This window comes from Barbus barbus (assembly GCF_936440315.1).
Source record: "Barbus barbus genome assembly, chromosome: 5".
Lineage (NCBI taxonomy): Eukaryota > Metazoa > Chordata > Actinopteri > Cypriniformes > Cyprinidae > Barbus > Barbus barbus.
Genome location: NC_136733.1, coordinates 36,617,029 through 36,643,825, shown reverse-complemented (window position 1 = coordinate 36,643,825; position 26,797 = coordinate 36,617,029). Strand labels below are relative to the sequence as shown.

The window sequence follows — 26,797 nt, the reverse complement described above, 5'->3', positions numbered from 1 at the left end:
ATAACAACAGATAATCAAATATATTTCAAAGCAGACACACTGTAAAATATACAATAATACTAGTATTATAGATCCTAATAATGCGATCATACAGAGAGTTTTATATCCATTTTCATACCTGCTTCCTTTGTATCGTCGCCATGAAAAGGCAGCAATAATAGTGGACTGCCCACATTCTCCACATGAAAATACTACAAAGGATCACTGTTAAAATAGTTAAACACAAACCTCCACAAGCACAAATACACCTTGTACGTAACTTTAACAAAAATAAATAATATTATACAATTAATAACGTATTAAATTATATTAATGGTAACATTAAACAATTTATAAGATGAATAATAATTTTAATATTGATTAATAATAATTTCTTTATAAATAAATTTTCTTTAAATTTTAATTTAGAAAGACAGTGCATTTATGAATAAAAATGTGTTTGTGCGTATGGAGGTTTCTGTTTAACTTTTGTGTTGGTGTATAACTTATAAAATTCTGAATGTCATAAAATATGAAAAAAATACAAAGAATAATCATATAATAAATTCATTGCTAATTCTGAATCTAAAGTTTTTTCTAAACAAGTAATCAAACACAAGCCTGCCTCACCCCTGCATACTGTAGTTATTTCTCTGATAGCGAGAATGATGAACTTAGATATGAGAGTGAGAAAGTTCATGGCACCATTTAGAGTGTTAGGGTGGAGATGACACTCCGTGACTCATACGGAGTTCATAAGTGTATTCACGAGTGTGAATGTTTTTATACTGAGCAACTGAACACAGACTCATCCAGTAACTTACGCCTGTACCTATACTGTAGTATCTCACAAATCTCATTTGACTCATTTGAGACTATTAGAGAGAAGAATGAACCGTTTTTGCTATTTTCAGCCATCTTTCTCTTTCTCTCTTTGGCTTGTGTGCAGTTAGCCCTGCAGTTTGTACCAATCTGATAATACTAGCACTACAGCTAACACTAATCACTCTCAGCTGTGCGGTCTCTGCATGTGCGCGAGCACAACCTCTTCATTTGCAGAGAAAATAGACGGAAATCAAGCGGAGGAATAAAAGAAAGTGTCCCGCTCTGATTACAGCCCTATGTAAACTTTCATTCCGCTCCCACATATGCTTCCATTTAAGGTTTAAAGACGCATACCTACACATTAGTGTTTTTCACTCCAGGAAGCCTCACTAGGAAAGTCTCTCATCCCGTTATAGCAACCCTGGAACGCGCCCAGCGTAAGATGGATGGAGCTTTTTGGAGTTTAGCCTTTGGCCAGACCACTGTTTAAAATACTAGTGGTTGCTCCCCACCACAAGGCCATTCATTGGGTGTGTGTAGCATAAATTTGGTGGTGTGGGTTGCTTAGATTTGTGTTAGGATATTGTGAGGGATCTTTGAATTGGTTAACACTGGTTTGGTTTTTATATCAAAACAAAAGAGTAAAAGGTATAAAAATTGTAGTTACTGGATGACTGGGACAGATGTAAATGAAATATTTTTTCACACATGTAAAGAGAATGTCCCTTTCTGTTATTATATTAATATGTTAATTAACAAAAAACTGATGTTTGTGTATGTGTTTACTGTAATGTAATTGCTGCATTGCTGTTTTCTAATTTAAAAAATCTGAATATTACAATGCTAATATCTTATAGAGAGGCAAGGGGTGCTTAGTCCTGCTTCTAAAGATCTACTGATCTGTAGAGTTTGCGTCCAACCCTGGTCAAACACACCTGACCCAGATTATCAAGGTTATGGGGTACATTAAAAATACAGACAGGTGTGTTACAGCAGGACTGGAACTGAACTCTGCTTGAGCTTTTCTGAGCTAGGCTTTATTATGTTGTTCCAGCTTGCACCACCTGGTGTTTAGTGACCACCAGTTGTTTATAAGTAATATAGCAAGGTTTTGATATTATATCTACAAATAATTCATATAGTCACATGATCTTTTAAAAATATTCAGATATTTTAAAGCTCTGCTAATTTGAGTAATTCAGTATTTGCAGTTTTAGACACGGAATTTTATTTTTATTGGAAAAACTTGATTTATTGTACATAATTATTTAACCATTAAGCATAACGTGATGGGCTTTATAGCATTATCAGTGTAGCTGCTTTAATTATTTTAAAATATGTTCTGTAATTCATGCCCTAGTAAAAAAATAAAATAAATGCCATAATTATTTTAAAATACATTTATTACATACTAAGTATACTTCAAATCCATTAATATATTTATTGGCATATAACGTAAGACCTACTGATATAGAAATATAATTGAACTTTATTTGGAATATTTCATCATTGCACAATGCACATTTCTCAATATTATGTCATTAAATTAAATATATTTAAAGTGAACCTAAAGTATACTTGCAATAGTTCCACTTCAGCGCAATCAAATATACTTTAGTATATCTTTAGTTGGACCTCGGCACTACTTCCACATAATTAAAGTGAATTAAGCACAAAATGAGTTGTTCCAATTTAGCAGACTGTAAGTATTCTAGTTTACTATACCAAAGGCACAATTGCAGGGCATTTTTATTTAGCACATAAATATGTAAATGTCCTTGTAGTATACTTAGCACAAAATAGATGTATTTCAAATAGATTTTTGTATTTTTGTTTCACTAGGGTGTACAAGATTATTCCTGTTTCATTTATTGTATGGTCACTCCTAATACATCTGAGCTTGCTGCTGTTTGATCAGTTATTTCCTTGACTGCTTTTTTAATGCAACTGATTATAGGACATTTGTAAGCTCAAGATGAACTACCAACTATATCTGGTTCTACAGTAGACAAAAGTAACCACTAGATGACACTGTGGTTAAATAATTGAAACACATTGGACTAAGATGAAGGAACCAGGAAACAAATTTTAGCCATACTCTCCAAGTCAGTTGGTATTTTTGGATAGACTTGTTGTCTCTGCAAGCTGTTTATACAAAGCATTTCTTTTGGTTTACCCAAAGGGTTATAAAGAAAAGTAAATGATGTGATGTTTAGCTGCTATGGGTGTCGCAGTACCACATATGACACCCACTGAGGCACAATACAAATGGTAGGAATTGTAGTATTCACCAAATGGCATGAAGCATAGGTTTAATGTGGTTAGCATTACATTTTGCTCATCAAACTGCATTCTTATTCTTACATTCTACATGTATAAATAAACAGTTGAAGATAAAATGAGAGACTTGGTAATCACAGATAATCACACTGATCATCAGAATGCATTAGTAACGTGTATGTATGAATTTGTTTACGAATGTTTTGGTGCAATCTTCTTTCCTTAGAGAGAGTTTAGCCCTAATCTCTGCCCTTAGTCTGATCTGCTTTAAAATGCCAGCAGTTCAAAGACTGGACACTGAAAATGTCACCCCGTCTAACACACACCATGAGGAATGACCCCACTCTTTATCATAATCAAAGGACTTAATCTTTGTGCCACAGCTGGCCAGAGTCAGATGTGTGTATTTAGATGCGTGTGCAAGTTTGTGTCAGAATCGTGATTTGTCAGACCGTATTCATCCAAGTTTATTCATAAGTCATAAGTCTTTGCATTTGCATTGTTTTCTTCTGCCAAATAAATGCATTGATGATGCTTTGATTGTTTTTGTGCAAATAGAAAATGTCAACGCAAGTAATGATACATTATTATAAAAATCAGCCTATAAGCAAATCCATTTTAAGCTGAATAGTCAGTATTTTTGTTGTTACCGATGCCATTATTCCTGCTTTTTTTCACCCCAAAATAAAAAATATTTAACCAGTTTCTATTCAAGCCAGAATCTAGCAAATGTTTGGAATACTCAATACGGAATGGAGCGAAAGTGTTTTTGTTGATGGTGCAAAATGCTGCTCTTGAATAGCATGATGTCAGTGATGAAGGCTGATCTATGTGGGAAAAGATCATGCTGCGCTTAAGTCTGTACTTGGCAAGCAAACACACAATATGTTCATGTGATTTTGAGCCCACTCGATCTTTGCTCTCCAAGGTATGTGTGAGTGAGAGCAGAGGATATGTGGTGTGGTGTGGCATTACAGGATTTCCTATCAACACATTTCTAGTTCTCAGGTACACAGACAACAACAAATACTCCAATAAACAGCACAGCTCGCGGAGCAATATTCTGCCAGACAGTTATTCTATCAGCTTACACTTATTTATGAAGAAAATCTTCTGATGGTCCACAATATGCATGATGGGAATGGTGAAAGGGTTTCAGTCGACTCAAGAGGATCCTGTTGATGAGCAATGAGGATTTTTTTTATTTTTCTATCTCTCTCTCTCTGTGGTAATGAGGACTGACATCTTTACCTTTGCAAGGATTTCAACTTTGCCATTTTGAGTTTTTTTCTGCAACCCTCAGAAGTCGTCAGGGACTCACCCATGATCTGCTTAAAGTATAAGAACACTGATAGGTAAGGTTTTATTGGGGGGGGGGGTGATAATATCTGCCTACAGTTTGTATGAACATTATTTAAATTGCTAACAGCCAAGCACACACAAAAAAATCATTTAATTTGCTGATTATGTTCATTTTAAAATTGGATGATCCTATTCAATGTTTTTTATTCTTTTACTTTGGCTAAACAGACGTGTGTAGGTCTAATGTTTGCAGGTTACCAGATGCATAAACTAGCTGAAGCCAAGCAAGTCTTATGTGTGTGTGAAACAACAACAACACACAAATATAAATTCTATTTGTAAATATATAGAAATTCAGTTTCAGACAGTTTATTTGTAAGGCCTGTTCTTGGATCAGCTCTTTGTCTGAATGTTACAGAGCGAGACAGAATCAGGGATCAGAATCTAACGGTGCTCTTCCATTCATCTGATATTTTTGGAAAGATCTGCTGTTAGTAACGGGCTTGTCAAACCAGGCTTTTGCATATTGTTGATACAAAACATTTGAACTGAGTCTAAATATCTTTTGGTTTATCAAAAGGGCCTTATTTTACACAAAAAGGAATTGCCATAGGTCTTGCAGTAGCACATAAGATACCTGATGAGGCACAGTAAAAAATATTGGCTAGAAGTTTTGCTGTTGAGCTAACATTGCTTCAAGCAGCGAGAGGAATTTTCTGTCCTGTTATTGTGCGATCACATCTGGGCTGATATTCCACACTCATTCTTATGTACTATAAACTGTTATTGTAATTGAATGTCATTTCATACTTTTTTAAATGTTACTAAAGTATGCTAACAACACTTAGACTTTGGTAATGAGCAATTTTTACCTTCTCCTTAATGCAAACTGAATTGCATGTTACTAAATATAGTAAATGTAACATTTTAGTATATTAATTAGTATATTTCATAATGAGTTACAGAAGCTATAAAAAACTTGGTCATGCTTGATTTTAAGGTACGGTTCTCACTATTAACAAACCATTAACTATGACGTTTGCCTTAATAAACTCCTAATTTGCTGCTTATTAATAGTTATTAAGGTAGTTGTTAAGTTTAGGTATTAGGTCGGGATGTAGAATATTGTCATGCAGAATATGTGCTTTATTAGTGCTATAACCAATATGATAATAACAGGCATGCTAATAAGCAAATAGTGAAAATTGGTTCCTATACTAAAGTGTTACCAAAGACTTTAATGTAAAGTTGAATTGTATCAACATTTCTTTGTCCTGTTAAGATTTTGCACTTCATTTTCTCACAATTTCCATACACTGCGCATTTGTTCAATTCAGACATCATAGTTGTGGAACTAAGAGTCATTTTTCCCGTTTTCTATCAATAAATTAACATTTAAATTCTAAAAGGATGGTTTTGTTCTGCTTCAGTATTCCATCGCTTCACTCTTCCTGACCAAGTATGCAAAGCGTAGCTCCAGCGACACAATTACAAACACACAGTCTTGTCTAATGTGCTATTCAGCTGCTGCTTCTTCTAGCTGTTTCTGATGTGACTACCTTGCACCTGTCTGTTTCTATAGTCATTAGCATCTGTGTTCTGTCTGCTACTTTAGTCAAAAAATTAAATGTCATTAAATTAAAAATGTCTTTATGGTTTTAACTGTTGTGTTATATTCCTGTATTTGTATCTGTATTGTGGTGAAGTGTGTGTGTGTGTGTGTGTGTGTGTGTGTGTGTGGACCTGTATGTGATTACAGCACCTGTAATTTGAACTCTAATGTTGACAATGAGGTGCTCATTTCATTTGGTGCTATAATACCTGATGGAGTCTATTACTGCACGCCTCAGTTTGTCTGATAACATGCTGTCCTGCTAGTAATAGTGATGAAGAGCAGTCTGCAATTAAGTCTCTGCCAACTTCCTACTACATATGCCTGAATTCTTGTATTACTTAATATACTCAAGACTCTCATAATGTCACTTTCTCTCTGTCTCACCAACTGTCTAGTATTTAAAGAGCTACATGTTCTGCAGGTGCAGGTGTGTGATGAACAAAGCAGGCATGGAGATGTGTCTGAATGTGTGACATCAGTGAGGGTGAGTCGAGAGAGAGAGAGATTAAATGAGAAGAAAAGTTATTGTCTGAACAATGCCCTCATTGCACCCTTCACTTCTGTGCTAGACAGAAGGAATATGGGTAGGCTTGCGGCAGCGGGAAGAAAAATGAAGGTTATGAGATCATAACGGCAAAAAGAAAAAAAACACTGTCTAGAAACGCATACAGGAGGGATGCTTGTCATTTGTGGATGTGTGAATGCTAAGTGCACAGCGTCCTTGAAGACAGATGCCAAAACATGCACACAGTCACATTTCACACTCATGCAAACACATGGTTAATGCTCTGCCTTTTTCAGTGGGAGTTAGGTTATCCTTATTTGCATGGACTCACCTTATAAAGTAATGTGTTTGCATACAGAACTGGTGAAGACTGTTATTCCTTTGCCATGATGAAGCAGCTGTAAGTCGCAGTCACCAGTTGTGACATTATTAAAAATCATGCAAGCCTGAATTTTTCTAATGTAAACGAGTGTCTTAATGAGAAGCTGTTTGGCTCTACAGCATGATGATCTTGGGTAGCGTTACACGCTGTTCAACGCACCATAGGCAGTGACTGTAAATGCCTAGATAAAGGATGTTGACAGCAAAATTAACAGACATGGAAGGAAATTGTTGTAATAAAAAGATGCTCAGTATTTCAGTGAATCCACTCAATTAATAATAATCTTTCACCCTTTAAATCACTTTGCCACAAAGGCAATTAAATATTCCAATTAAAATATTTCACCAAGTGCTTTTGTTTGTGTAAGACAGACAGAGAGCGAGAGAGAAAGAAAGAAACATGTCTTGTCTATTTGTACACTGCAAGCATTGTACACTATATATGTACAGTGGAGAAAATAAAATTGGATCTCCTGCTGATTTTGTATGTTTGCCCACTGTCAAAGAAATTATCAGTCTATCATTTTAATGGTAGGTTTATTTGAACAGTGAGAGACAGAATAGCAACAAAAAACACATTTCAAAAAAAGTTATAAATTGATTTGCATTTTAATGAGTCAAATAAGTATTTGATCCCCTATCAATCAGCAAGACACTCCCAGGTGTCTTTTAAACAGGTAACGAGCTGACATAAGGAGCACTTTCTTAAAGGGAGTGGTCCTAATCTCAGTTTGTTATCTGAATTTTATACACCTGTCCACAGAAGCAATCAATCAATCAGATTCCAAACTCTCCACCATGGTCAAGTTTAAAGAGCTGTCCAAGGATGTCAGGGACAAGATTGTAGACCTACACAAGGCTGGAATGGGCTACAAGACCATCACCAAGCAGCTTGGTGAGAAGGTGACAACAGTTGGTGCAATTATTCGCAAATGGAAGAAACACAAAATAACTGTCAATATCCCTCGGTCTGAAAGCACATGTACAGCCCGTCTGAAGTTTGCCAATGACTCAGAGGAGAACTGGGTGAAAGTCTTGTGGTCAGATGAGACCAAAATCCAGCTCTTTGGCATCAGCTCAACTCACCGTGTTTGAAGGAGGCGGAATGCTGCCTATGACCCCAAGAACACCATCCCCACCGTCAAACATGGAGGTGGAAACATTATGCTTTGGGGGTGTTTTTCTGCTAAGGGGACAGGACAACTGCACCGCATCAAAGGGACGATGGACGGGCAATGTACCATCAGGGCCATGGCATTGAAGCCTGCCAGGGAATTGAAAATGGGTCGTGGATGGGTATTCCAGCATGACAATGACCCAAAACACATAGCCAAGGCAACAAAAAAGTGGCTCAAGAAGAAGCACATTAAGGACTTGGAGTAACCTAGCCAGCCTCCAGACCTTAATCCCATAGAAAATCTGTGGAGGGAGCTGAAGGTTCGAGTTGCCAAACGTCAGTCTGAAAACCTTAATGACTTGGAAAGGACCTGCAAAGAGGAGTGGGACAAAATCCCTCCTGAGATGTGTGCAAACCTGGTGGCCAACTACAAGAAACGTCTGACCTCTGTGATTGCCAACAAGGGTTTTGTGAAGGGGTCAAATACTTATTTGACTCATTAAAATGCATACCAATTTATAACTTTTTTGAAATGTGCTTTTCTGGATTTTTTGTAGTTATTTTGTCTCTCACTGTTTAAATAAACCTAACATTAAAATTATTGACTGATCATTTCTTTGTCAGTGGGCAAACGTACAAAATCAGCAGGGGATCAAATATTTATATTAACTCAAGTTTCATATAAATTAAAGTATGAGTCATCTTATAGAATTGGCTTTGGGGTGTTATGTTGCATTTTATGTTATTTGGCTGTATAGCTTTGTGTCATTCATTCTTTAATATTTTCTGGTCTTTTATCAGTTTGCTACGGGTCTATTGGTTGGCAACGCAACAATGACACACACACACACACAGAGAGAGAGAGAGAGAGAGAGAGAATTTGCAGTTAACAAGCTCACCACCTGACTCTCTCGGTCACGAGCATAGCGCGCGACTGTAAGGGGACTCCAGTCTACGAGAATCTGCTTCTTGACTGTTCAGTTACGCGCGAGGTGTGTCCTGTGTGTCCATATGAAACTCACCACTGCGACCATCAGGTGCATTAAGAGGACCGGCAGTAGCCTACTAAAAGGCAACACAATGAAGGGATACAGCAGCAGGAGCAGCTGTAGGGAAGATGATGCTTACTGATCTGTCTCTTTGAAAGAGAAGACTAAGAAAAAAAGGCGAGGGACAGAAGAACTTGGACTGCAGAAGAGAATAACATCGCATGGGGCCATGAGTGGTGTAGACCCCGCAGCGAACAAACTGTTGAGTTTCAACCAACGGTAAAGCATTCAGTTCCTGTATATTTTTTTATAAATATATTTATATTTACATTGAGATAATATATTCAGATGTTTGTTTTATGGAGGTTATTCTGACACAGGCATATCAGGGGTTATATACTCTTGCATCTTATTAGAACGTGCAACAAGCTGCACCCTCCCCGGAGTGATCAATCAACATACTGGATGCTGATATTGGAAATAAGCACTTCCAACATAAATCTTTCATCTGTATTTTATTACAAACTGGCATCCCAAGCTTACATTTTAATTCTCCTAAATGTTTGTGTGTGTGTGTGTGTGTGTGTGTGTGTGTGTGTGTGTGTGTGTGTGTGTGTGTGTGTGTGTGTGTGTGTGTGTGTTTTAATAGGTCTAGTAATTTTAAAGGAACACTTAACCCAAAAAGTGAAAATTATTATTACAAATCCCGTATGAGTTTCTTTATGTCTGTCAGTAGATGTAAAGCAGAATGTCTCATTTATCACTTTGCAATAAAAGTCAGTTGTGGCTGAGCTTCTCGGTTTGTCTAACCTCTCTTTTTGTGTTCTGGAGTCTAAAACAACACGGGAGTGTTTAAATGACAGAATATTCATTTTTGGCTGAACTGTCTCTTTAAGAAGCTGCGCTCTTATTTCCCTTCAGCACCGCAGCAATATTTATACAGACAGAGTCCACAAGTCTTTGCATCTGAAGTAGTCTAGATTAAATTTAGGTGGGAAAGAGAACACTTCCGCTGCTTTGTCTTACGTATAGCCTATAGGATACAATCCTGCTTAGACAAATGTTTTAGACTTTCCCCGTGTGTAGTAGTGGGATATACTAGGCTACGGAAAATCGGTAAATTATTTATGCCTCTCGGTAGAGTGGACATCCATGCGCCACTGTACAACGACTGGTGTCACAGTAAACATGATTAAAATATGAAAGAAAGGTGGTTTTGGTGTTCGTTTTAAGACGGTTTGTGATCACGGTTAGATGTTGTGACAGTGAGGCATCCACAATCATAAGAGGTTTTGCTCAGCACCTCAGCGAATCTGCGGTAATTTGAGGTTTGCTTGATGGCACTCAGCAATTATTTACATGACAGCATAATGCAGCCGTCCATCCAATGAGAGCAGGACAAAAATCCACCTGTTGACGTGTCCCAACAGAAGCGGATCACACATTTTGTACAGTAGCCTAATAGTATTTTTTTTTTTTACGAAACAAAGCCACACACATGACGGATAATGTGTCACCACAACAATGCAACACATAAGCCATTTCGAACTCTTGACCTGTGGCATATATAGCTTACCAATGCCATCCATACAATTCATATACTCATACTCATATTCTGGGTAGCCTGCTGTTGAATTATTGCCACAAACCCCAGAAAAAAAAAGAAAAAAAAGTTTATCTACAGTGACTTAATTTTTCAAGTAAAATAAATGATTTCCAATGTACTTCTTTCTCTCCTATACTATCTTTGTATGTGTTTTTCATCCATTTTTATCTCACATATTCTCAAAGACAAGGTGGCTTAATTATATTAATCTGTTTTAACTAGTGCTGTGTTTTTTTACAGCAGAGTTGGCACATAATGAGAAGGTTGGTGCTCAAAGGGCAATTTTGTTCTTAATGATTGCGGTGTTAGACGTCTGTGGCAGCTTTTTCTTCGGTCATGTGGCAAGACATCCGAGATGTGTGGTCAAGGCATTGAGCTCTGCATCATTGGAAACATGATATCATGCCAGATCATTATCACAAAATTATTATCACAGATGCATAACAGGAGTGATTACTGTGAACAAACTTGACCGTAGTTCGTTTCACAGTATTACCAGAGGGTAATGGCACGCTAATTATGCAATGCTGTTGCTGTCATCATTATCATATTCGCAAACAGTCATCTACCGGCGCACTACTACTATCATCATCATCATAGGATTTCTTTTCATAAAAATGATCTCATTTTTGTGAAATTATTCGTTATATCAATGGAGCCATTCAATCATGAGCAACAATCAAAGGTTTGTTTGAAGATAAGAGTGAAACAATAAGCCGTTCTGCATCTTAAGATGTCTTTATGTCCTTAGCTGTTAATTGTTTGCTCCTCCAGGGGTAGTGTTTCTGAATTTGAAGCAGGTTTCTTTCAGCCATGTGCCACAGTAAATGCTCGAATGATGAGCCACTCCTTTACATCCTTGTCTTGTTCACCAATCACTTGTGCATTTTGTCTTTAAATGCTCTTAGTCAAATGAGATATGGTTCAAGTAACTGACTGTAATCACCAGTAGGTCATTCTGACAGGATTATGTGGCCATTTCTGAAGTCGACCTTTTATCTCATTTCATTTTTCCAATCTTTCAATTAACCATCTCCCTTCCCCCATTTGAGAGCATTACATGATGCATAGCAGGAGTGCATAGGAAAGGAGGCATATTTAAACTTCTAAAGCTACACAAACCAAGAATGCATGCACACTCTTGTAAATCAAAAACATATTGTGTATAAGCATTCCCACACGGGGTCTGCACATGCAGAACTTAGTATTTAATTTATTAAACATTTTGCCTTATTTTGTTCTCTGGACAAAATGACTCTGCACACTCTTCCTGCTTATAAATTAGCACCCGATATATACATGCATGATGTGCAGTATCTCTTCTATTGTCAGTAAAGACATTCTTAGCTGCATTCTGCACTAATGGAAACATAATAATAGTCCTCACACAGAGGAAATGTTTTTGCTCACATGCACGATTTACATTGCACTTGAAGTGAAATGGCTATAATAAATGTAAGTGTTCATGTGCATATAGCATATAAATAGTTTAAGCCTCAGTCAGAAGGGAAGTTGTTTTCAATAAAGCAAATATTATGAATCACAAGTACAGTAGTTGACCAAAACATCAGCATTATTAAACTGATGTTTTTTATTTTTATTAATGTTGAAATACTTTTTTCATATCCCAGTTTAATATACAGAGACAACTATAAGCAAGCCATTCGTAGGTTGATGCCCCTGAAAAGTAAACACTGTTGGCAGCATCAAAATTCTATTTTTAATTTTTTTTGCATTGAGCGTCTCATCCTAACATAGCAACACTGGCTCGACCAATGGTGTCAGATTGAGGGTGGGACTATGTGTTTGCCCGGCCAATGGCAAACAGGAAAGGGCTCAAGTAGTTAGAATTAAAAAAAAATAAAAAAATAATAGTTTATGCTACGAATAAATCAAATTCTTCAAATCAACTTCAAAAGTCACTTAATGAAATAGATGCTCACACTTTATGTAAAACAAGGTTATGTAAACATTTGTGTTGCTTTGAACATGTCACCTTCATTGGCTTGATGGGGAAAGTTAGTTGGTCATACATCCTTATTGTTGAGCTCTGGTGGGAATATTTGGGAAACCTGTTTGAAATATTTTATTTGAAATATTTTATTGGGCGATGCTAATGGCACAGAAATTGCACACCTTTAGTGCCATTTTTATGAGAGAGCTACTCTTTGAGGTTTTGGGAAGATGAGTGATGTCTAGTTGTCAGCTGAGTCACTGAGCATGTGGTTCTCGTGCTAATAATCTAATATAAGTGTCAGGCTGTGACATGACAGGGATTTGAGTGGGCGGGGCTTCTTTTTTGGAATACAGGTTTCTGGTATTGAAACTAAAATGACGTTTTTTTTCAAGGTGTTGCTCGGGTGTGTTGACATGTCAGAGAATTTCTCAATAAGAAATCACATTATCAATATGAATGTTTTAAAATCATAAAATATACAAATAATCCAAGACAATAAAAAAAGATGTTAATGTTAATGAAAATACAGTTAGTCATTGTTTATTCATGTTAGTTCACAGTGCAATAACTAATGTTAACAAACACAACTTGTGATTTTAGTAATGCACTAGTAAATGCTGAAATTAACATTAAGATTAATACATGCTGTAGAAGTATTGTTCATTCTTAGTTCATGTTTACTAATGTTAACTAATGAACCTTATTGTAAAGTGTTACCAAGATTTGCATTGCAATTAAATGGTTTAAATGGTTATATGCTCCGTTTTGCAGCTCAGCGTCAGAGGATCTTGGGTGCCGGAGAGGAGAGTTCAGCCGGAAACACTATGGATCAGTTGAACTGGTGAGGACTGGCATATTTAAGCTTTTCTATGTATTTATATATTTGCATTTCGTTCTTTCTATTTTTCTCCGCATGTGCACTTCAGTAGCTATGTGTTTCTGTTAGATTTGTTATATATGTTTGCGGTTCTGTCTGTTTTATCAGATGAGATTTGTATGTCTTTGTAATTAAATTGCTCAGTTAAACATCATCTCACAGTAGCAGGATTTTTGCAGTAGGTTAAATAGGCACACAAATAGTAGCATTTAAATGATTGAGAGTGTTTTGCCTGTTGTATTGAGTGGGTGAGGGTGTGTTTCATTCAGCGGTGTCTGTCTCTCCCAGATAGTTGTTGCACGGAGGAAGTGGTTTAATTCCACACTAGATGCTACTTCCTATGTGAAACGGGCAGGAGGTTTGTGGGTAGAAAGAAATGAGAAACCTTGTGTCAGATAGTACCATGTCACAAAACCACATGCATTATCATACACGACAGATGGAGAATATAAGTGTGTGTATATGACTGCGTGTGTAGGGCATTTGTTACTCCATGTGCCACTGTTCTTAGGTATCTAAAGCTACCGTGGCGTCCAAAAGTCTGAGACCAATAATGAATATGAATTTATTTTGATTACAAATGATATTATCAGCATAATAATGTAATTGTTTTGAAAGTTAAAAAAATGTACATGAATTGCATAAAAATCAATGTAATCTTGTAATTGCCTGTTGCATAAGAGTACCTACATGGTGCTCTGGGATGCTTGATTCTGATTGGTCAATCGTGGCATTCAGCAGTCTGATATTTCTGAATAACGGCTGTTGTTCAGGGAAACGCAGTATAACTGACCTTCGCTGTGACTGTTTTGTTTCTCTACAGTTTCTATGTAAAGCATCTCAAATCAATATTTCAAATCAGTTTCATGTCCATGTATTTATTTATTTTTTAAGCATCCGTATACAGAATAATTTACATAATTAATCATAAAGTCTTTACCACAAAAAATAAGCATGGAACGGTCAATCCTGGACACTCCACATTCTCTTCTCACGTAATAAAATAATTTCAACTCAAATCAATATTTCATGTCCATTTAGTTAGTAAGTAGCTGTGTAATATATTTCACATCGGTGTCCTCTTCTCTCTGTCAGGGTTTATTTTGCGGTAATGTGCCATGTGATTGCTTGCCCCTCTCTTATATCCGTTGTAAATTTAAAACAAGAAATATCTAGTTCCGTTTTTTTTTTTTAAAGTAGCATGCAAGCCACATATACATTTGTTATGTTGCCTGTCTTTATTTTTCCATATGTTAGTTTTGTTTTTAATCTGCATTGCTCTTTTAAACCAGGCTGAGGTTACTATGAAATATTCTTGTACCGTTTCTCTCTTTTTTCCTCTGAGGATTGCTGTACTTAATTATAGTCATTATTCCAGAATGTGTCTCTTATTATGGATTTCTGTATGTATCTGTCTGGCAGTGTTTTTCTGTTATATCAATTATTATATTATACTACTAATTGATTCTGTTATGGTTTTCATGCCAGCCAGTGGTTGCATAATTTTACATTTACACTCATGTATGCGTTTTGCATTTAATAGTGTAATCATCATGAGAGGAAAATAGCAGTATTGACCACATTCATTACATTATTATACAATTACACTGAACATACACAAGGTAGACAGTCATCCAGATTACACAAAGACTCCGAAATAATAGTGCATGGTTATAGGGACATATTTTTCATAGGCTGAAACCTGAGGATCAAATCAATAAGAAAGGGGTATGCTCTTGAGTTTTCATATGTAATTTCTACATGTATGGCTGACTAGCTGTATGGTTCAGTCGGTTTATATAAGTGCATTAGCTCCAGGGATCCTCATATAGGTGATTTTATGACCTCTAAGTGCAAAGTGTGTATCTTAAGTGCTGAAGAATGTAATGCATGTGTGTCTAAGTGAGGTTTTTGAGTTAAAAGCTTCCCAAGTGCTCCATCCTCTCATTACTGCATGATGACCTAATGTAAACATGACTGTTGTTTAGAAGTTATTATATGCTGAACCATTTGTAGAAGTGGCTAGACATCATCTAGAAACTGATTTCATAGCCTATAATCATAGAAAACATTAGACCTGATCACATATCAACAGACAATGCAGTATCTTTGTTGGAAAGCAGAATGTGCCGCATTTGATGACTGATGTATTTAATCCAGATGGCATTTATTCTACACACATGCATACTTTACATTCTTTATTGACAATAGAGAAGTCATGTTGAAATCGGACATACTACTGATTTACTGCTGCTGTTTTTCACATACTTTTATAGATAATTTGGATGCAGGGACTTTAATGTCAAAGTTTGACTACTTACTTAGCATATTTAATGAGATACCAAAAATATATGATTCCAACCAAGGCTGTAACCATATCCCAAATCTTGATTTTATTTTTATTTATTCTTTTTTTTTTTGGTTGGTTGGTTAGGTGGTGTTACAAATGTAATGGACATTTTTATTTATAAATAATATTTTTATTTTAAAATATGCTCGCATTCACTTTTGATCATATGTATAATGTGCCAAAAATGTTTCTGTTAATGTTTCTTGTCTTTCACATTCAATTACAAATGTAACACTTTAGTATAGGAACCAATTCTCAAATATTTAGTTGCTTATTAGCATTCCTATTATTAACATGGCTGTTTATTAGTACTTAAGCACATATTCTGCATGACCATATTCTACATCCCCAATCCTCCCAATACCTAAACTCAACAACTACCTTACTATTAATAAGCAGCAAATTAGGAGTTTATTGAGGCATAGTTAAATGGTTTGTTAATAACGAGAATTGGACTTTAAAATAAAGTGCATTATGACCATTACAAATTATATTACATGAATTACATAAATGATATAGCCTAATTCCAAACAAAAATAGTAATATATCCCCCCCCCCCCCCATAAAACATGTCAAATATGAAATGTTAAGCTACTTCACACTTTTTTATTGTTAAAACTGAAGCGTTGTGCTGGAATCTGCACTTAGCTTGTGTGAACAGAAAAGCCAGTTTTTGATGTAATTTGCCATTTCAATCAATTTGACATTTACAAGTGCTTTCAGAACACTGGCACATCACCTAAATATTGTTTCCTCTATATATGGTGGTTACGGCCCTGATTCCAGCAATAAGCAGTTTTTCTTTTCATCAATAGTGAAAATGCTGTACAATGCAGCAAAATTGCATCCAATCAGAAGAGTATGTGAATTTGTTCTCTTAAATAGTTGGTTCTGTCACACTCACAACATACTGCATAGCTGAAGAGCATAAAAATAAAGGCACATACCTTGTTTTCATGATTTCAGTTATGCTTCACCAGACAGCGTGCTTTTTTTATAGTTTTTTTTATTTATTTAATAAAATAAATAAATTAATAAATTCTACAAATCAATCTCTCTTATGTTTGTTTCATTATTTACTGTACATCAAAGAGCAAGGTTTTGGTTTAGTGAAATTCTGCGTGGAGATACCTGTTGGGACACAGCAGGAATAAAATAATTGGTTGATAAAATATAGTGCTGCTAATCACTTATCACTATCAAGGCTTGTTAGGATACAAATGGGATTAACATAGAAGAGGTACCTTTTATCGCTTGTTGCATCGAGCCTGGTCAGGAATCAGTATATAAAGGAGCATGAGATGGAGTGTTTCAAAGAGAGCAGATGAAAATGCTTTGTCATCATCAGAGCAGCATCACTAAAGTCTATGACAGGACTCATCTGTACTTACTCAGTTGCAGTATGTGAAAGCCGATAACACCAAAGATTGAGAGAACACAGCTGACCCACTGTGCCCACCAACAGGATGAACAAGTGTTGGAGAACATTTATAATCCCACCAGAAATCTTGAGGAATAGAAATCTGATATGGAGTGAGTGACACAGAACACTGCTTAATTGTCCTCCTTTCATTTAATCACTTTTTCTCCAACCAGATAAATTTTTGCATGTGCTCTTCAACGCCTCAAATGTCCTCAATATTCCTCATTCAAATTCTCTGTCTCTCTCACAATTATATTTTTGACGTCAACTAAACCTGGCTGCACACCAAAAGTGCTAATATAAAAGCACCCTTACTTTTGTATGGATGTAAAGAAAAGGTTACATGAGGATTTTCCCCTTCTTGGGCTCTGGTTGATTGTTAGTCATTCGTACAGCTCTTTAAATGGACATGTATAAATACTTTCAGAATGTTTTTTTTTGTTGTTGTTAATGGCACCTGATGGAGCAATTAAAAGGAGTAAATTAATTACGATTCTATTTCTATCGAAAGTATACAGTAGGCACTGTGGTCATCAAGTAGTTACATGTAGTCTACTTGAATTAGCTCTAGAATCATTTCACATGAGTTTATAGTGGCTTGGAATCCAGTCTGAAACCAATTAGTACCTTCATATGCTGCATCATGGCTATGTAGTGACTGACACCTAGGCATTGGCCCAACTCATTCGAAGTTACAGATCCAATAAGTAGTGATAAAAGTGTGTTTTTTCTGAAAACAGATATACATGAATCTGGTAACATTTTATTATGTCTGTTGTTGCGAGCGGTGCTGAGGTTAATCACATTTGAAAATAATGTACCACCAACACTAAACCATGTCCAAATCCCAACCAATGGTGTTAAAAAAGCAAGTGTGAGATAAAAACTCACTTGTTACCCATCTCGGTAGCACACAAGGGAATGAAGAGACGAGGATAAACTTAACATAAACAGTATTTTAATAATCCAAACTCAAAAAGAAACACACAGGAAAACGACATCGACGTTAATACCAGAATCAGAATCAGAATGAGCTTTATTGGCCAAGTATGTTTACACATACAAGGAATTTTTTGTAGTGACAGAAGCTCCACAGTGCAACAGAAAGACAGCAACAGGACAGGACACAGATAATAAAAGAATAACAACAATTAACCAAAAGGCAATGTACAAAGCAGCAAAAACACAATATATAATATAAACAACTATGTATGTACAGGTCAAGTATGTGCAAATTAGAAATGAGAAAATAAAGATAAAATTAGTGAGTGTGGTGAATGGATAGTGTATTATAATTGTGTGTTCCACATTTATTGTTGAGTGTTCATGAGATGGATAGCCTGAGGGAAGAAACTGTTCCTGTGTCTGGTCGTTCTGGTGCACAGAGCTCTGTAGCGTCGACCAGACGGTGACACCTCAAAGAGGGCGTGTGCTGGGTGTGAGGGGTTCATAGTGATTTTACCAGCCCTTTTGCTCACTCTGGATAAGTACAGTTCTTGGAGAGTGGGGAGGGTTGTACCAATGATTCGCTCAGCAGTCCGGACTATCCTCCGCAGTCTTCTGAGGTCAGATTTGGTAGCTGAGCTGAACCAGACAGTTATTGAAGTGCAGAGGATGGATTCAATGATGGTAGAGTAGAACTGTCTCAGCAGCTCCTGTGGCAGGTTGACCTTCCTCAGCTGGTGAAGAAAGTACAACCTCTGCTGGGCCTTCCTGACAATGGAGTCTATGTGAATCTCCCACTTCAGGTCCTGGGAGATGGTGGTGCCCAGGAATCTGAATGACTCCACTGCAGTCACAGGGCTGTTCATGATGGTGAGTGGGGGGAGAGCAGGGGGGTTTCTCCTGAAGTCCACTATCATCTCCACAGTTTTGAGCGTGTTAATCTCCAGGTTGTTAAGACTGCACCAGACAGCCAGCTCCTTAACCTCCTGTCTGTAAGCAGACTCGTCACCGTCCTGGATGAGGCCGATCAGTGTGGTGTCGTCTGCAAACTTCAGGAGCTTGACAGAGGGGTCTTTAGATGTGCACTCGTTGGTGTAGAGGGAGAAGAGCAGTGGGGAGAGTACGCAGCCCTGAGGAGCTCCAGTGCTGATGGTTCGAGTGCTGGATGTGAATTTACCAAGCTTTACTAACTGCTGTCTGTCTGTCAGGAAGCTGTTGATCCACTGCAAGACGGAGGTGGGGACGGAGAGCTGGGTTAGTTTATTCTGAAGGGTTTCCGTGGTGATGGTGTTAAAAGCAGAGCTGAAGTCCAATCAGGATCCTCACATAAGTCCCTGGTCTGTCCAGATGCTGCAGGGTGAAGTGCAGTCCCATGTTGACTGCATCATCCACAGACCTGTTTGCTCTGTAGGCAAACTGCAGGGGGTCCAGTAAGGGTCCAGTGAAGTCCTTCAGATAAGCCAAAACCAGTCTTTCAAATGATTTCATGGCTACAGACGTTAGGGCCACAGGTCTGTAGTCATTAAGTCCAGTGATTTGGGGCTTTTTGGGGACGGGAATGATGGTGGAGCGTTTGAAGCAGCAGGGAACTTCATACAGCTCCAGAGATCTGTTGAAGATCTGTGTGAAGATGGGGGCCAATTGGTCAGCACAGACTTTTAGACAGGCAGGTGAAATACCGTCTGGTCCTGAAGCTTTCCTAGATTTCTGTTTTCTGAAGACCCGGTTCACATCCTCTACACAGACTTTAAACGCAGGTAGAATGCTGGGGGAGGGAGTAAGGGGGGTTGCATGGGGGGGGGGAGTTGAATGTGTGAAGTGCCGATCAGAGCGGGTGCTGGGTGTCAGTCTGGCCTTTTCAAATCGACAGTAAAACATATTGAGATCGTCAGCCAGTTGTTGATTCTCCACAGAGTGTGGAGGTGGTGACTTGTACATGGTGATGTTCCTCAGACCAGTCCATACTGATGCTGGATCGTTTTTTGCTGAAAGTTCTTTTTTCAACTTCTCAGAGTAGTTCTTTTTAGCCACTCTGATCTCCTTTGTTAGTCTGTTCCTGGCCTGGTTATACAAGATGTTATCCCCACTTCTGTAAGCGTCCTCTTTGGCCTGACGAAGCTGTTTGAGTTTCCCAGTAAACCACGGTTTATCATTATTGAATGATAAGAATGTCCTGGTGGGGATGGATATATCCTCACAGAAACTGATATATGATGTTACAGTCTCTGTGAGCTCGTCCAGATCGATGGCAGCAGCTTCAAAAACACTCCAATCAGTGAGGTCAAAACAAGCTTTTAAATCTTGCTCTGCTTCATTAGTCCATCTTTTAACAGTTCTTAATACAGGTTTAGAAGATTTAAGTTTTTGCCTATAGGTTGGTATGAGATGAACCAAACAGTGATCAGAGAGCCCCAGAGCTGCCCGTGGGACAGAGTGATATGCATCTTTAATTATTGTGTAACAATGATCCAATATATTATGGTCTCTGGTGGGACATGTAACGTGGTGTCTGTATTTTGGCAGTTCGCGGGAGAGATTTGCTTTATTAAAATCTCCAAGAATGATTAAAAGAGAGTCCGGGTACCTTTGCTCTGTTTCAGATATTTGTTCGGCCAGCTGTTGCATCGCGGCGCTCACGCACGCGTCCGGAGACACATACACATTCACGAGAATGAAGGAGGAAAACTCTCGGGGGAATAGAACGGTTTACAGTTTATGAAGAAGGCCTCCAAATTAGGAGAACACATCTTCTTCAGAGTCGTTACATCTGAACACCAACCTTCATTTATGTAGAAACATAGTCCACCACCTCTCGTTTTCCCCGTTAGCTCCGTGATGCGATCTGATCTGAACAGCTGATATCCCGGCAAATGAAGCATGTTATCCGGGATGGATTCACTCAGCCAGGTTTCAGTGAAGCACAATGCAGCAGAGTTTGAAAAGTCCTTATTTGTGCGGGTGAGGAGAAGTAGTTCATCCATTTTGTTAGGAAGGGATCGGAGATTCACTAGACGAATGCTTGGGAGCGCAGTTCGGAAGCCGCGTTCGCGGAGCTTAACCAGCGCGCGTTTGACTAGGACCGCTGCCCCTCCGACCAAAACATCCAATAAAGCGTTTGAATAATCAAAAACCGGAAAGAAATTTTCTGTAGTGTGTTGCCTTATGTCCAGTAGTTCATCTCTGGTAAAACTGACAGTAAGAGAATGACTAAACACAGAACAAACAAACTAAAACATTAAAAGAACGGGAGCGTTCCACACCACAGCAGCCAGTCTTACTTTGGCTTACTTTGAAACCAATATAATGACACAGTTGACTGGAGAATTAAACGTGTTTATTGTCATGAGGGCCTCCCTCTGGCTATATTAAAATTTCTAATAATGCTACATGATGACACATACACATCTGCATCTTCTGGCTCTGACTTATTACTCTTATTATAATTATTTGATTTTAACCAGGTCCAAACGCCTTCGAACCCCACACACATATGCTGAGCAGAGGGAGGGTTGGCTGCAGAGTGACTGCGGTGTGTAAAATTAGCATGTTGGGCTCAGTGGAACATGTTGCCTGCAGCTCTATCTTATGAAGCATCAAGAGTGACTCACACTCACTGCGTCCAATTCTGTGGGTGGGTCACTTTCACAAGACTGTTCAAAAGATGGGACATGGGATGGGATGCAATTAAGCAACGTTGGAAGACATATATGTATTTGCTTACAGATTGTCTGAAAGTTAGCTGAGAATTCAGACCACTTGTCAAAGACTTTCTGTGTAGTTCTGATGAGAAATGCCTTGCGTGGGAAAGAACAGTGCACTTATATAAATCAAGTCAGTATGATTTGTTCATCTACAGTATGTGTGGGTGTGTGTTATTGAGGGAAATCCTCTGTTTTGTTAAATATAACCAAACCCAGTTATATAATTTCTCCTTCTCCATCTTCTCTGCAAGTAATATAATTTGTTACATTTACATAGCACTTTTCTAGGCACTCAAAGCGCTTTACATAGTAAGGGGGTATCTCCTCGTCCACCACCAGTGTAAAGTAAATGTTCATTCAGATTTAGTGGACAAGTTCATGTGTGTGTATTATAAAAACACTGTTGGCTACTTTGAAAATAGCTTGTCAAGTTAGAAGCTAATTATTCTACCCTAGTAAAAAAAGTAATATATTTCAAATATATTTTTCATACTAAGTATAGTTAAAATCTTTTACATATTTACTGACATATCGCTCAAGACTTGCTAATATAAAAATTATTTTTAAACTTTATTTGGAGTAGTACTTATGTAACACATAGGTTATTACATGCAAAACTATACATTCCGTTAGTTTTGCAAATTGGTAAGTTTCATTAGGACGCAAAGAAATATAGAGCTGGGTATCATCAGAATAATAGTGAAAGCTAACACCATGTTTCCTAATGATATCTCCCAAAGGTAACATGTAAAGCGTGAAAAGTAAGGGGCCAAGTACTCAGCCTTGATCTACTCCATACTGCACTTGTGATTGGTATGATACCTCTTCATTTACTGCCACAAATTGATGGCAGTCAGATAAGTACGATTTGAACCATGCCAGTGCACTTCCTCTAACGCCAACATAATTTTCTAGTCTATTTAAAAGAATGTTGTGGTTGTGTGTCAAACGCGGCACTAAGATCCAGTAGCACTAATAGAGAGATAAAACCACGATCAGATGATAAAAGCAGGTAATTTGTAACTCTAATGAGAGCAGTCTCAGTACTATGATATGGTCTAAAACCTGACTGGAAATCCTCACATATATAAATTTTTCTCTAAGAAGGAACATAGTTGTGATGATACTACCTTTTCTAATATCTTTGACAGAAAAGGGAGATTTGAGATCTGTCTGTAATTAATTATTTGGGGTCAAGTTGTGTTTTTTTAATGAGAGGCTTAATAACAGCCAGTTTGAAGGTTTTTGGGACATATCCTAATGACAATGATGAGTTAATAATATTCAGAAGAGGATCTATTACTTCTGGAGGCACCTCTTTTAGGAGCATAAAATCATTACTACTGTGCTGCTGGGTAATGTCTGCACCTGCTGATGTTATATTTTTTGTTAATTTAGCCACTGTATTAAATAAATACTTGGGGTTGTGTTTGTTTTCTTCTAAAAGAGACGTAAAGTAAGCAGATCTAGCAGTTTTTAATGCTTTTCCGAAAGAAAGGGCCTGATCTTCTTGATGTTGAATAAAGCAAATCTGCAGAACTGGGTAGTTTTAGCAATGTGGTATAAAAAGTCAGCTGATCAATCAATCATAATTCCAAGGTTTCTGGCTGTTTTTGAAGGAGTTATGGTTGATGTGCCTAACTGGTTGGTGAAATTGTGATGAAACAATGGGTTTGATGGAACCACAAGCAGTTATGTCTTGGCAAGTTTGAGTTGAAGGTGATGGTCCTTCATCCATCAAGAGATGTCTGATCATCAGGATGGAATGAGAAGTAGAGTTGAGTGTCATCAACAAAGCAGTGATATGAAAAGCCATGTTTCTGAATGACAGAACCTAGTGATGCCATGTAAACAGAGAAGAGAAGTGGTCCAAGAACTGAGCCCTGAGGCACCCCAGTAGTTAGATGAAGTAAGACTCAAACTATTGGAGTGCGGTTCCTGAGATGCCCTTTGTCAATAGGTGGTTAACCATGTCAAAAGCAGCAGACAGATCCAGCAAGATAAGTATAGAAGATTTGGAATTTACTATTTACTAATTTAATTAATTGAATTTACTATGAACAAACTTAATTAGGGTGACAGCATCAAATCTTAACAGATACATTTATTCTAAATAAATCAAAAACACCCTAATTTATATAACCAAGTCAAAACAGTACATTGGTTCATTTATATGAACCATCGCCCGATGCATTTTAGTTAGTTACTCCCCTAAATCCTTACTCCCCTATATTCTGTTTGTGTGTGTTTTATACAGTTTTAGAGAAAGACGTGAGAGTGAGATCTACCATCATATATGTCTTTCTGTTTCTCACAAATACACACACACAGAGAGAGAGAGAGAACACACACACACAGAAGATACAATCGCACAAAATGTCGCTTGTTTGATATCACTGCTATAACCTGTGCCCCTTAAACTTCAAAATTAAAGGTCCTCCACTCACCAAAAGGGCACATGAAGCAGCTCCTCTGGCATTTATCCATGGCTGCATATCTGTCTTTTAATATAATACTTCATAAAAGTATTCCTCAACACAGACTCATTGCAAAAATGTGCCTGGTAAATATTAAATTGCTTATTAAACATTTCATGACACTTTCAAAGTGAAATTAAACAATGCTTTTTATGTTGCTTGTAAGTTGTAATGCATATTGTGGCAATTCAGAAATTAAATGTCAGTTGATACATTTCAGCTGGAAACTGCAGTTAATATGTTCGGTTTTGGTGTTATCGAAAAATGTGTGTAAAGGCATGTTTTTCCAATGAGCCTAGATTATTATTCCAACTCAGGTTAGGCAAACTGGGTTTATACTTTTCATTTTAATCTGTTTCCAATTAAATTAAGTTGCAAAACAAAAGTTTAAGTAGCACAAAACTTGCAGTGATTAATTTCTTGCACCTTCCAAAAACTGAAAAGACTCTTGTGATAAATTTATGGTAATTGCAGGCCTTTGTTTGATGGTCTCATTGTATAAACCTGTTTTGTGTTTCACAGTTCATCCAAAGCTCCATTCCACAGTGTGGACTGATTTAGATTATGGAAATGTTTTCTTTTGTTTTTCTCTCAGATTCAAATGCTTTGCTTTTTCCATTTGTGTCTCTCGCCATATTCTTTCCTCATCTCATCTGTCTCTCTCGCTCTATTCTGTGAAGCCCGAGAACACGTATATAAGCTCTCTAAAAAGATCAATGTTACATCCCTGTCACAATAGCATTGATTATCTTGTGCTCTCTCTTTCTTGTACTCTCTCTCATGCTTCTCTGATATTCATGTGTGTGTGTGTGTGTGTGTGTGTGTGTGTGTTGAACTTTTGCTTGAGTTTGGTAGACTGTCCTGTTATTATCCTGCTATCATTAACCTCATGGCATTTATCAAAACACCTTAATAGCACCACAAAATGTCACTGGGCAAAAGAAAAAAATCTTATGAGACACGTAATTGTGTCTCTGTGTGCTTAAAGTAGATTCCTAGTGTGTTTAAGTCTATTAGAGGGGATGTTGTGTATCACAGGCATGTGTAATGAGCAAATATCAAGTTGTCTCAAGGGTTTTCATCCCCTGCATCCATTTTCGAACATGAAGAAATTTATCCACAAAACCTTTTTAACGATTTACCTACCACTGTTTTGCAGTCAGCGTACACTTAATATAAATGAACACAGGCTTTAATTTTCCACTGAGCTCAAATACTGCAGAAATATTTTGAATAATATATTTTAGTGTCAATAAAAATATTGAAATAAAATTATTGTTGATTAATAAAATAATACAAATACTATTAAATATTTGAAATACATTTTGACAGTGTAAAGTGTTACATATATATTAATACCTATACAATCTCAGTGTACATCACACCAAATACAAACACCTACACCAATCAAATACATACACACACACATACATACATAAGCCACTTTATTAGGTACACGTGTTCAATTGTTTGGTAACACAAATTGCTAATCTGCCAATCACATGGCAGCAACTCAATGCATTTAGGCATCTAGATGTGGTGAAGACGACTTGCTGAAGTTCAAACCGAGCATCAAAATGGGGAAGAAAGGGGATTTAAGTGACTATGAACATGGAATGGTCGAAAATGCCGAATGGGCAGACTGGTTAGAGATGATAGAAAGGCAACAGTAACTCAAATAACCACTCGTTACAACCAAGGTATGCAGAATACCATCTCTGAATGCACAACACGTCGAACCCTGAAGCAGATGAGCTACAGCAGCAGCAGACCACACCGGGTGCCGCTCCTGTCAGCTAAGAACAGGAAACAGAGGCTACAATTCGCACAGGCTCACCAAAACTGGACAATAGAACATTGGAAAAACATTGCCTGGTCTGATGGGTCTCAATTTCTGCTGTGACATGCAGATGGTAGGGTCAGAATTTGGCGTAAAGAGCATGAAAGCATGGATCCATCCTGCCTTGTCTCAACAGTTCAAGCTGGTGGTGGTGGTGTACTGGTGTGGGGGATATTTTCTTGACACACTTTGGGCCCCTTAGTACCAATTGAGAATAGTTTAAACGCCACAGCCTACCTGAGTATTGCTGCTGATCATGTCCATCCCTTTATGACTACAGTATACCCATCTTCTGATGGCTACTTCCAGCAGGATAATGCACCATGTCACAAAGCTCAAATCATCTCAGACTGGTTTCTTGAAGATGACAATGAGTTCACTTTACTCAAATGGCCTCAATAGTCACCAGATCTCAATCCAATAGAGCACCTTTGGGATGTGGTGGAACGGGAGATTCGCATCCTTGATGTGCAGCCGACAAATCTGCAGCAACTGTGTGATGCTACCATGTCAATATGGATCAAAATCTCTGAGGAATGTTTCCAACACCTTGTTGAATCTATGCCACGAAGAATTAAGGCAGAATGAAGAAATTGGGTAGGAAAAGGTGCACAAGCAACAGGGATGA

General features: G+C 37.5%; 1 protein-coding gene across 4 annotated transcripts in view; it reads left to right on the top strand.

Moving 5' to 3' along the window:
• Window positions 1–26,797, top strand: part of LOC306869971 (GTPase-activating Rap/Ran-GAP domain-like protein 3) — a gene marked incomplete at its 5' end in the record, with an annotated part of 64,694 nt that overhangs the window by 2,911 nt on the left and 34,986 nt on the right. For 2 of the 4 annotated variants that reach the window (XM_079416960.1, XM_079416959.1), the window contains 2 exons: window positions 8,954–9,272; window positions 13,328–13,397. In XM_079416960.1, coding sequence (XP_079273086.1) covers window positions 9,223–9,272; window positions 13,328–13,397 — 120 coding nt within the window. Of the gene's footprint in view, window positions 1–8,953; window positions 9,273–13,327; window positions 13,398–26,797 lie in introns of those variants that run through there. The other 2 variants (XM_079416958.1, XM_079416957.1) reach the window with 1 other exon arrangement.